Below are 12,728 nucleotides of genomic sequence, written 5' to 3'. Positions count from 1 at the left end.
CGAACTTGCCGACAGGCTGGCCAAACAGGCGATGTGGAAACCGCTTCTGGAGATAGCTCGAACAGAAAGGTTTAGGTGTTTGTTTTTCCTGCCCGCTGTTCGGGAGTGGTATGGTAGAGAGGTAGTATGATTGTGGTTCGATGAACCCTCTGCCAAACACTTAAATGTGAATTGCAGAGTTATGAAGTAGATGTAGGCATCTCCGAAGCTGACCCGCGTTCTGTATTACACTGCAGGGTTTTCTGGCTTTGGGAGACGGAATGGCATAGCAGCACGCACAACAAACTGTGTTTCATTAAGGAAACTGTGAATGTGTGGAAGTCTTCTATGCAGGCCTCTTGCAGGGAATCAGTTGTCCTGTGCCAGCTCATCATTGGACATACGTGGCTAACGCGTGGTTACCTACTCCGTCGCGACGACCCATCTCAGTGTTGCTGTGGCTACCAAATGACTGTTGTCCACCTCTTGCTGGGCTTCCCACTTTTAGCCACTCTGCAGCAGACTTTTAACTTTCCCAGCATCCTACCTTTGGTGTTGGGCGACAAAGCCTCACAGCAGCTTTAGTTTTACGTTTTATCCTTGAGAGTGGGTTTTATACTTGTATCTAAGTTTTAGCGCATGTCTTTGTCCCTCTGTGTCCTCCACTCTAGTGCTTTTAGGGTGGAGGTTTTATTGTACTGCATAGTGACTGGCTTTCCCTTTTTACTCTCGTGGTTGGCTAGCCACTCTGATTTGCTTTCATGTTTCACTCTCTTCTGTTGCTAGTGCCTTTCTGTTGTTTTCTTGTCCTCTTTTGTTGCTTTTAGTGTTTGTTGCCTTCCCTTCGTTCTTGTGGCTTATCCTTTCTTATGACCTCATAGTTTCGTCCCTTCTCCCGCCTCTAAACCAACCAACCATCCTCTAGATTCTTGGCATGTACCGTGGCCACGAAGTGGTTTCCACCAATGGCTCGATGGCTGATGCTTGTGTTGGCTTCATGGATGTCCATGGAGGACATATTGAACAGCATTCCTTGCCCGAGGGCTGCAGAGTTTTCACTGCTGAGCTGGAGGCTATATATCGTGTTGTTGAGCACATCCGTTCATGCCCTGGGGAGTCGTTTCTTCTGTGTACTGACTCCTTGAGCAGCCTACAAGCTATCAACCAGTGCTACCCTCATCATCGTTTGGTAGCAACCATCCAGGAGTCCATCTATGCCCTGAAATGGTCCAGTCATTCAGTGGTGTTTTTCTGGACCCCTGGTCACGTCGGAATCCCAGGCAACGAACTTGCAGACAGGCTGACCAAATGGGCTACGCGGAAACTGCTTATGGGCATCGGGTGCTCTGCTACTGACCTGCGTTCAGTACCATGCCATAAGGATTTGCGGATTTGGGAGACGAAATGGTATCACCTCAGCACACACAACAAACTGCATGCCATTAAAGAGACGATTAATGTATGGTAGTCCTCCATGCTGGCCTCTCGCAGGGACTCTGTGGTTTTCTGCCGGCTCTGCATAGGCCACGCTTGGGTGACACACGACTACCTGCTGGGCCGTGATGACCCACCTCAGTGTCAGTGTGGTGCCCGGCTGACAGTGGGCCGTACCTTATTGTGCTGTCGTTATTTTGCTGCCCTGCGATGGACTCTTCAATTACTGGACTCTTCGCCATTATTTTTAGCTGACATCGCCTCATTGGCTAATTTAGTTTTATACTTGACTGTGGGTTTATATATATATATTGGAGACCTTTTTAGCATGGGATGCGAACATTGTTGCCCAGGTCTTTGCTGATGGTTGTCGGCAGGTGAGCCATTCATTACAGGAATGCTTAAGGTAGATGCTTGATGCGTCAGACGCTAACTCCACCTGCTGTTGTATCATTTTACCAGATTGGAATTTATTTTTAAAGTTTTCTCAGCGTGACGGGTATTCCATGACATTCTGGGATTACAGCCAGATGACACTGACATTTTATCACTGTAACAGGAATCTGGATGAATGGAGTGTGTGAATAGCTCACTGGTGACGAGTGGAGATGCAGGCACTGTTTGCAGCCAATTTGTTGTTAAAGCTTTTTACTTTCAATCACAAAAAATAGTGCACCATGTCTGCAATTCAAACCAGCCCAGTGGAAGAGAGCGGAACTGTCCAGGTGGGTACTCATGTGTTGGTAGTGGCAGAGCACTGGCCACCAGGTGGCAAAACTGTCGGGCAGTGGTTGTTGGTTAGCAGCTCAGCTACGTTGATGGTAATTGAGTAGGGAAAATTTCATCAACCCTGCAGCAAAGACTGACATGCAGTGGGTGTTGTGTATGGCCTTGTCATGCCAATGACCTGATCTGCTAACGTGGAGTTATATGTATGGCGATAGTGGATTTGTTAATGCGGAAGACAAGGGCTGCCGCATATTTTCAGTCCAGCGAAGTCATTGCTAATGTGGGGGATGAGGGTTGCCATTTACTTAAAGTATATTGACACTTGCTGAAGTTCGATCACTGTCAGGAAAACTGGGTCGTTTTCCAGGAAACAGCCAGTACGTCAGAATGCTTCAGTGACTTACTGTGACAAATGCCCTGGAAACAGCACTGGGCCCTGACTTTGACTTGTGCTGTTACACCTTGATATTTTGGCTGACAGCCATTCAGCTGTCTTCAGGTGAGTGTTTTACGCCCCTGTTGGGCTAGTTGAGCTTTCAGAAAAAAATTATAATCTATACTGAATATTGTGTCATTTGGTTTGGATGTTGTGTGTGAACACAGTGTTACAATCCTATGTTAAGAAAACACAAGTATAGAGATGTCATCTGTTTCATCTGTATTAAGCCCTATTGGTCCTGAGGTGTAGATTGCTTATGAAGATTTCCCATGTAATGGTCTTTAAAACAAACAAGGTGATTATGAAACCTCAGTGGGAGGCTCTAAATTTCGAGCATCGTACTGGCGATGTGGATGTGTCAACATGACCAAAGTGGGAGAATTCTCAAATACATCATACACAGTGGTACCTTGACAAGATTCAGGGCCAGAATTCAGTACTGAATTCAGAAAAATCTTCTGAAGCAGTAGATTGCTATTTTTCAGGAGGAACAATATACCACAGCTAGTGCTTCATCCAGCTACATTTAGCAGTGTTCAAGTTCTAATTTGAGTTCTTATCCGTTTCCAGTATTTGTCATTTTATATTTATGCGCTCTGCAAGATTTTTGAATGTTAACATTGACAGACATTTGGTTGTTTGAGGAAATTCAGTTTTGCTCTTAAAAAGGAACAATCTTTGTGTAGGTGGTAGTTTAGATCCGTTAATGAGCCTATCATATTTTGTGCACTAAACCTTTCAGTATTGAGTGCTGGCATTCATTGACAACCATACTCTCCTGCTTGTCACATGATTCTGATGACTGCATGACAATAATTGCTGAATTGTTAGCATATTTAAAGTAACTTGAAATTGTGAATGAGTGGGCAGTGCTAATGTAACACTTGAAATACATCTAGGTAAATAATTTCTGGCAGGGAGTGTTGCACATTTTGTGATTTATGCACTATGTTGTTATAATGAAGTGCAATAAATGTAATCATGATGGGTTTTTTGAATTGCTTATTTTGTGTAAATGATTTTTGTTTATTCCAGGTCCTTGGTGATGGTTCAGTGAAACATAGTTCTTATTAGCAACAACCATATATTACATAAAGTAATGATAGTTTGCCACAAGGGAAATCTTCATTTGCTTGCATTTCTGAAGATAAGAAAGAAGCAAGGTAGTACAGTAATTTCAGTATCTACTTGTTGAAAATGTGCTAAACTTAAAAATTCACAAACACAGTTGATGCTACATATTGAGACATTGGCTTACAGACATGGTATGTCCTGTTTTTACTGCCCAAGAAAGAAAAAGCTTATTGTAGATTAACAGTTTAAATTGAAAATCTGTCATTGTCTGATGAGAAGTTTTGAATTGTTGCAGTAAAAATGGTTCATTACCATAAAATGCAAAATATAGTGAAATATTTAGCAGTTCTCAAATTGAATTATTAGGTTTCTCAAGACGTTAAACAATTATTGCAGATCTCCTCCACAAATATTAATGGACATTTGTTACTGTTGTGTTTAATCTGTTTCTGCCTATGGTTTTTCATAAGATTTGTACTTGTAACATAACTGACTGATTTGCAAAATCTGAAAAGTGTTCGATAGGCAGAGACTACACTGTTACTCCCTCTGCTTATTTGGCAGAAGAGTGCTTTTCAGGCTTTTGTGACATATTGTTTGCAGAATACTATCCTCGGGTAGTTACATGAGCAGTAAAGACCAGATGATGAACAAACTTAATTTTGAATAAAAAATGGCAACTCTTCTTCATGACTGCAAAATTGTAGGATGTTACTGAAGTTGCTAATTTAAGGCACTCAGTTTTTTGTGTCTTGCAGTTTTGGTGATTGTGAAGCAGTGGGCCTGACAAGCAATATATTTATGTTTGTGCCTATGCTTTAATTTAAGTATGGCTTTATTTAGAAATTCCTCACCTTACACAGCTACATGCTCCATGTTGGGACCCTGATGATGGAAGCCAAAGTGTACTCTTTGTTAGAGAATGGCACCTTCTGGCATTTGAACAGTGTTTAAAAATGGCTGATGTTTCCATTGTATTCCATTTGATTGGTAATACTATTATGTCAGTAGGTCTTGCATTTCTTTGTGGTGTTTGACTGTGTTTGATAACACACTGTGTATTTCACTCATTTCCCTCTCTTGTGATATGTCATACTAGAAGATGCTTTTGCTGGTACATCAACTTGTTATCTTTCACTAGTTAGTATTCCTCATCAGTGAATACTTTTGTGTGTGTGTTTGTGTGTGTGTGTGTTTGGTGTTTGTGTGTAGCTTATTCAGGACAGAAACAAACTGCCTTTCGAAATAATTTAAATCAGAACTAATCTATAGTTGACATAAATGGACCTGAAACAAATTTGCTCATACATTATTCACTATGAGCGCTGTTTATTAATAATTCAGCTCCCAGGATAGGCACATAAATTAGTCACCCAGTGTCATCTCTTCCTGGTTAAAATTGCAGTGCTACTTGGTCCTTTGACTCATTTGCGATTAAAATTGCACTGGGGTTCCAGGTTGCTAAAGTGCTGTAAGAATACTTAAATTCTAAAGATTCAGAAGCTTGAATTTACTACTGGTTGTCTAACAAGAAAATTATCACATGTGCTTGATACGTACACCTTACCATAAGCGCTTTCTTGTTGCTATTAATAACACCAAACATCAGGATTACTGTTCCATGTCGCTCCACATTAGAGGGAAGATAACGATTATGTGAAACTGAAGGAACATAAATGTGGTACATCTGTGGCCAGTCACTTAATGCTGTTGGATAACAGACGTTCAATACCTGCTGTTTCTTTAATGACTTTAATGTAGATGTACCAAACACAAATTTGCCAGTTGGCACAGCAGACTTCTATGGTTGTGTGACATTAAGTATGAATAGCATTGAGTGCTGGCCTTGCAAATTTTCTCTGAGTTAAGAGAAATATAGGTAGAATCTCTAATCCGTATTAAACTACGGAGGTGTATACCATAAAAGCCAGATTTTCTCAAAGTTGTGTATAGTGGTGAAGTTGAACACACATTTTATGTGGATGTATGTCATTTAGAGATGCTTATCTTAACTTTCTGTGTTTCTTCTCAACTCTCATGTACTTGGTTCTATGTTTCACTATCTACATATACTGCTTTAACTTAGCCATCAACGCAGAACTGGTTTTCTCAATGACTACTATGACTTACATTTAGCAACAGATAGTTAGTTGATAATTTCATAAATCAGGAACTTAGTATTGCCTATGTTACTGTGGAGAGTTTTAACTTTGGATCCCAGAATTAGTTAACTTTTGAATATTGTTTAAATTAAAACATTAGTTAATCTAGCCAAAAGATGCCACTGTTGAAGAGGGGGAACTTCACAGACTGCAGGATTAAATGAGTCTCTCACACTATATATTATACAGGGTGATTCAAAGAAATGTTTACAAACTGAGATGGCATGTCTAGCATACAACAAGGATCAGTAGTCACATAGGAACCGGATGTTGTAAAGGCCATCTGGGACTGCCAAATTACATTGCGGTTATTTGGTCACAGCCTTCAGATGGATGCCCATTACAGGAAATGCTCAAAAGTTTTGTCCAGATGCACAGACACTCGCCTGATGATGATGATGATGATGATGATGATGATGATGATGATGATGATGATGATGATGATGATGATGATGATGATGATGCATTGAACAGTGTACCCTCTCAAAGATACGTGGTGTAGCCCGAAGACATCCTGCTGCTGCAGCAATCCTGCCCACTAGGTCCTCCAGTGATGTAAAAGGCTTTTCAAGCAAAATTCCCTCAGATATCCTCACAAGAAAAAATCTGTTGGGGACAGATAGTGATTGTAGTGGCCATGTGACAGGCCCACTGCAACCAATCTAGTCGCCAGGAAAGGTTGCCTGCAGATGTGCCCTCACTTATTTGCTGAAATGCACTCGCGCTCTGTTGTGCTGAAATCAAATACGGTAATGAATAGTAATGTGGACATCATTCAGCGTGTCCAGCGGAACCTCTCACAGTAATAAGACATAGCTGCGACCATAAAGTCAATCTGGGAGAATGTACGGCCCTGTCAAACAGTCTGACAATGGCAGACCACACATTAAGGGTAAATTAGCATTGTGAGGCTTTCGTACATGTAGCGTCTGGTGAAGCTTTTGTTTGCAGTGGATTCCTGCAGAAACCATTGTGCAAACCCTCTGTGCTTGTCGTAGTCCCCCAGTTACAATGCCTGGGTGTACAGAAAATGAAACGGATGCTGTCCTTCGCTAGTACAGTGCACCAGATGAAGGGTTGGGGGATATTTGTAGCACAGGATGCGTCTCATGTCCTTATTGATGGATTATGCTGCACCCTTTAGAGAACGATACCTTCTGCTGCCAACGAGCATCCAGCTTGTGCACATGGAATCAGCTGGTTTTGCACAGTTGGCGATGCACAGTGGTGAATAATTGTGGAACGGCACCTTTCTGTTGAGACATTTTTCACGGTACAATTGCACAACTTCTGGTCCATTGCACTTGGCTGCGCCATAAATTGAACGCATCTCAATCATTTCACAGTACATGTATGTAACTATGTTACTCCATGGTGTGGACAGAGTGGTCTCTGCGCACTCCGCCCATATTTATACAGCAGTGCCCTCTTGTGACCACAGCGCCCCCTTTGTGTGGCTTTTGCGACCCCGCCCCCCTTTCCTATGTGATCCTGGTTGTGTCCCTGATGTGCCATGTCAGTTTCTAAATATTTTTTGAATTGCCCTGTATTTTATGTAAGTCGTCTTGGAAAAGTGTAAGCTAGATGTAGTAATGTAATTAAAATTGTGTGATGTAGTAATTGTGTGTACTTATGAAAGTCCTCATATCAATTATTCTTTTTTAAGCAGCAGGTATATTTCAGAATATATTGTGCATATGTTGGGAACAATTGTGAGATTCGGCATCAGTGTAGTGCCCTTATTAGTCAATTTTATTGGAAGCTAATGTGGAAAGATTGTATTATGAGACAATGGATGTAATTTTTTTCCTTATTAGAATGACAGGAATTTTCTGAAAATGGGTGCATATGGTGATGTAAATTGACTGTCAGTTTGTGAAACTGGAAGTGCTGATTTTTAAACTTTTTTACTAGTCCATGGTTTGATGGCAGCCGTATAAAGGAGTGCAAGACAAATGGGTGTCGTGACTTTAAGAAATGTCTGTTACATTCCTACTTCATTCACCCATGTCAGTGAGTGGTCTGTGTGTGATATTGAATTGTTATTTATGTCCGATATTATATGCTCAAAGGGAATTACATTAATTAAAGGGCCTACTGCTTTTGTCAGTGTAATAAAGTGTGAACATTTACATCAGGGAGAAAATCCTAAATGAGTGGTCAGAACCCCAGTCTTCATTGGTATTGCAGAATGTTGTGTTTTCGGAGTTGACTTTCACTTATACAAGGAAAGAGTGCAATGAAGATGCAGGTGACTGTACTGAACTTCATTAAAAGTTACTGTTTCTGTTATTATAAATAGCAGCACATCCTCGTGCATTGGTGCATGCCTGCATTCGTCGTGGCATACTATCTAAAAGTTCATCAAGGCACTGTTGGTCCAGATTGTCCCACTCCTCAACGGCGATTTGGTGTAGATCCCTCCGAGTGGTAGGTGGGTCACGTCATCCATAGACAGCCCTTTCCAATCTATCCCAGGCATGTTCAATAGGGTTCATGTCTAGAGAACATGCTGGCCATTCCAGTTGAGCAATGTCGTTATCCTGAAGGAAATCATTCACAAGATGTGCACGATGGGGACGCGAATTGTCCTCCATGAAAACTATTGCCTCACCAATATGCTGCCGAAATGGTTGCACTATCGGTTGGAGGAAAGCATTCACGTATCATACAGCTGTTAAAGCGCCTTCCATGACCACCAGCGGCATACGTCGGCCCCACATAATGCCACCTCAAAACAGCAGATAATCTCCACCTTGCTGCACTTGCTGGACAGTTTGTCTAAGGCATTTAGCCTGACCAGGTGGCCTCCAAACACATCTCCGACTATTGTCTGGTTGAAGGCATATGTGACACTCGGCTTTGAAGAGGACGTGATACATTAAGTGCTGGAAGTTCGGCCATATCTACCCGCTGCACTTGCAGTGTCACAGGCCGAGATTATGGGCATCCCAATACTCCATGTACCCCATCTCCCATCTGTGTAGAGCATCATTCGCCTTGCTCGCCAGACTGCAGGATTTTACAGAGGGGGAAAATCATGGAATATAAGACCATGGACCGACTAACCTACACTGAGGCTAAGAGGAAATTTGAGTGCCTACATCATGTGGCTATGACCTCCTTTATGCTGCTGCTACAAGAACAGTTGTCACCCCATCAGTTCCTCGCATTCCTGTCACCTCTCAGGACCAGAAGACTACACCTGCCCGCTTGATGGTTAGGCGCACTTCCCTACCTGTCACTCCTACACCACCTACTTCGGCAGCAACAGCCCCCCAACCATTGGGGATATCAATCCCAACTTCTGAGGCGGAGAAGCGCAAGTCGTAGTCTCCTCTCCCTAGGAAAGGGTCTGTTTGGTCACTCCCTTCCCAGGTTTTTGCTAGTGGTAAAGATGACACCCGCCAGTGGCTGAAGAGCCCAAAAGCAGCTGATTGTAGGGCTTCATGCTCATCCTCAGTCCCGGAGACTGAATCAGTGAAGTCCTCCCACCCAGGGAAACCCAAGGAGCAGGGAGAGAAATTTAAAAAGAAGGTCCCCAAGACCAAGTGAATTGCGGTGGCACCCACATCACTGCTACCCTCAAGCTCTGCATCTGCGGATGAGGTGGAGATTCTGGCATCCACTGAGGACCTAGGCTCGCCGAACCCTCATCCAAAATGGGTATAGACTGGTCAGGGAAAAAGTTGGTGGCAGCAGGTGACCCTGAGGCGTAAACTGCCTCATTGAATTCTGCATGCCTTCTCAATCCCATGATGACATCATCGTCCAGTGAAATTGCGGCAGTTTTTTCGCTGCCTGGCTGCGCTATGATAAATGTTAAGCTTTACACCTGATTTCTGCATTGCCTTCCAGGAAACCTGGTTTCCAGCAGTGCCCTGCTCTCTGCAGCTATAAGGGATACTACAGGAACCGTAGTGACTTTAATAGTGTGTCAGGTGGAGTTTGCGTTCATGTCTTAAACTTTCTGTAGTGAACCTGTGCTCCCTTCAAACCCCTCTTGAAGCTGTGGCTGTCAGAATAAGGGCGGCACAGGAAATAACTGTCTGCAATGTATATCTTCCTTCAGATGTTGCAGTATCCCTGAAAGTATTAGTTGCAGTGATTGATAAACTCCCTAAACCTTTCTACTTTTGGGAGATATTAATGCCCATAACACCTTGTTGGGTGGCACTGTGCTTACTGGCCGAGGCAGAGATGTCGAAACTTTACTGTCTCAATTCAACCTATGCCTCTTAAAGACTGTGGCCACCACACATTTCAGTGTGGCTCATGGTAGTTATTCGGCCGTTGATTTATCAATTTTTAGCCCAGGACTTCTTCCATCTGTCCACTGGAGAGCACATGACAACCTGTGTGGTAGTCATCATCCTGTCACTGCCCTAGTGTCAGGCCCAAGTATGCCTGCCCAGGTGTGCTTTAGACAAGGCCCACACAATCTTAACATAAATTGTGTGTTATCTACGGACGCAAACGCAATTGCCGAGCACTAAGCTCAAGTCTCTGTGTTTGAGAATAACCCGCCAGCCTTTCACACTCTCAAAGACCAGCTGGAAGGTAAAATCCTCTCGTTCACTACATGCCACAGTGAATCCTATAACACCCCATTTACTGAGTGGGAACTCCTCAGTGCCTTGCATATTGCGCCGACACAGCTCCTGGACCAGATTGAATCCACAGTCAGATGATTAAACATCTCTCATCAGACTACATGCGACATCTCCTTGTCATTTTCAACCGGATCTGGTGCGATGGCGTCCTTCCATTGCAATGGCAGGACAGCACCATCATTCCGGTGCTCAAACCCGCTGAAAACCTGCTTCATGCGTATAGCTATTGGCCCATCAGCCTCACCAACGTTCTTTGTAAGCTACTGGAAGATATGGTGTGTTGGCAGTTGGGTTGGGTCCTTGAGTCATGTGGCCCACTGGTTCCATGTCAGGGTGGCTTCCGCAAGGGTTGCTCTACCGCTGGTAATCTTGTGTCCCTTGAGTTTGCCATCCGAACACCCTTTTCCCTACACCAATCCGTGGTTGCCGTCTTTTTTTGATTTAGAAAAATCGTATGTCATCACCTGGTAACATCATATCCTTGCCACATTATAGCAGTGGGGTTTCCGAGGCCCGTTCCCAATTTTTATCCAAAACTCCCTGTCGCTTCGTACTTTTCGTGTCCTGTCAGGCCATCTGTCTCATCTTCTCTGTATGCAGACACCTTCTGCATTTCGTATTGCTCCACCAGTACTGGTGTTGCTGAGCAGCGACTACAGGGAGCCATCCACAATGTGCAGTCTTGGGCTCTAGCTCATAGGTTCCAGTTTTCGGCTGCAAAGACGTGTGTTATGCACTTTTCGGCGTCATACCATTCATCCAGAATCAGAATTTTGCCTTAATGACTGTCTACTCACTGTAGTGGAGGCATGGAGACATATCAATTCTTACTGCTGGTTTTTGACCCCTGGTTGACTTGCCTTCCTCACCTTCGTCAGCTTAAGCAGAAGTTCTGGCAGCATCTCAATGCCCTCGCCTTTACTATGGGAGTCTGTCTGGTGGTGCCCTCAGTGTTGTGTTTACTCGACCCAGTGCACCACTGTAGCATTTGCCTAGTGACAGGAGCTTTTAGTACGAGTCTGGTGACCAGCGTCCTTGTGGAGGTCAGAGTCCCTCCATTGCAGAGTTGGCAGCACAACTGTTGGCCACTTACTTTGCACCCGTTCGTAGTTCTCCTGCACATGTGAATCACCATCTCATTTGCCCACCCACTGTGGTTCATCTTCCACATTGGCGACCCAGGCCAGGGCTTCCAATTGGTGTCCGAACCCTTCTTTCCAAACTGGAGTCCTTTACCACCAATACTTGAGGTCCATTCATGTACACCTCCATGGTGTACACCTTGGCCATTTGCTTTGCGTGGACCTTTCACATGGTCCTAAGGACTCTGTTAAGGCCACGGTTCTCCACTGCCACTTCCTCTCAATTCTTGACATGTACTGAGGCACAAAGTGGTTTAACCGACAGCTCAATGGCTGATGCTCATGTCGGATTCGCATATGTCTATGGAGGACATATTGAACAGCATTCCTTGCCCAATGGCTGCAGTGTTTTCACTGCTGAGCTGGTGGCTGTATCTCGTGCTCTTGAGCACATCCGTTCATGCCCTGGGGAGTCGTTTCATTTGTGTACCGACTTCTTTAGCAGCCTACAAGCTGTCTACCAGTGCTACCCTCGTCATCCATCGGTAGCGACCACCCAGGTGTCCATTCATGCCCTGGAATGGTCCAGTCATTCAGTGGTGTTTGTCTGGACCCCAGGTCACTTTGGAATCCCAGGCAACGAACTTGCTGACAATCTGGGCAAACAGGCTATGCATAAACTGCTTACGGAGATTGGCTTCTCTGCAACCGACGTGTGTCAGTACTATGCTGCAAGGTTTTGCAGTTTTGGGAGACAAAATGATATCACCTCAGCATGCACTAAAAGCCGCTTGCCATTAAGGAGATTACGAATGTATGATAGTCCTCCATGCAGGCCTCACACAGGGACTCTGTGGTTCTGTGCCAGCTCTGCATTGACCACACTTGGGTGACAAACGGCTACCTCCTGTGCTGTGATGATCCACCTCAGTGTTGGTGCAGCACCCAGCTGACAGTGGCCCATATCTTGGTGAGCTGTCCTCCTTTGGCTGTCTTGCGACAGACTCTTCAGTTACCGGACCAATTGCCATTAATTTTAGCTGACAAAGCCTCAGCGGCTAATTTAGTCTTATATTTTGTATGTGATGGTGGGTTTTATCATTCTGTATAAGTTTTAGCACATGTCCTTTCTTTGTGTTCTCCATTCTAATGCTTTTAGGGTGGATGTTTTAATGTGTCACAGAGTGGCTGGCATTTCCTTTTTTTTCTCGTGGTC

At 44.0% G+C, this 12,728-nt stretch overlaps 1 protein-coding gene across 6 annotated transcripts in view; it reads left to right on the top strand.

Annotated features, from left to right (window-relative positions):
* LOC126299140 (uncharacterized) overlaps window positions 1-12,728 on the top strand; it is a 159,942-nt gene that overhangs the window by 21,853 nt on the left and 125,361 nt on the right. Inside the window, exons 1-2 of one of the 6 annotated variants that reach the window (XM_049990907.1) lie at window positions 2,550-2,641; window positions 3,617-3,744. The exons of 1 other annotated variant lie outside the window; for it this stretch is intronic. In XM_049990907.1, coding sequence (XP_049846864.1) covers window positions 3,681-3,744 — 64 coding nt within the window. In that variant the 5' untranslated portion in view covers window positions 2,550-2,641; window positions 3,617-3,680. Of the gene's footprint in view, window positions 1-2,549; window positions 2,642-3,616; window positions 3,745-12,728 lie in introns of those variants that run through there. 4 more of the 6 variants (XM_049990902.1, XM_049990903.1, XM_049990906.1 and 1 more) reach the window with 4 other exon arrangements.

Source organism: Schistocerca gregaria, chromosome X, assembly GCF_023897955.1.
Source record: "Schistocerca gregaria isolate iqSchGreg1 chromosome X, iqSchGreg1.2, whole genome shotgun sequence".
NCBI lineage: Eukaryota > Metazoa > Arthropoda > Insecta > Orthoptera > Acrididae > Schistocerca > Schistocerca gregaria.
Note: the sequence above shows the minus strand (reverse complement) of the source record. Positions and strands in the feature narration are given on the sequence as shown.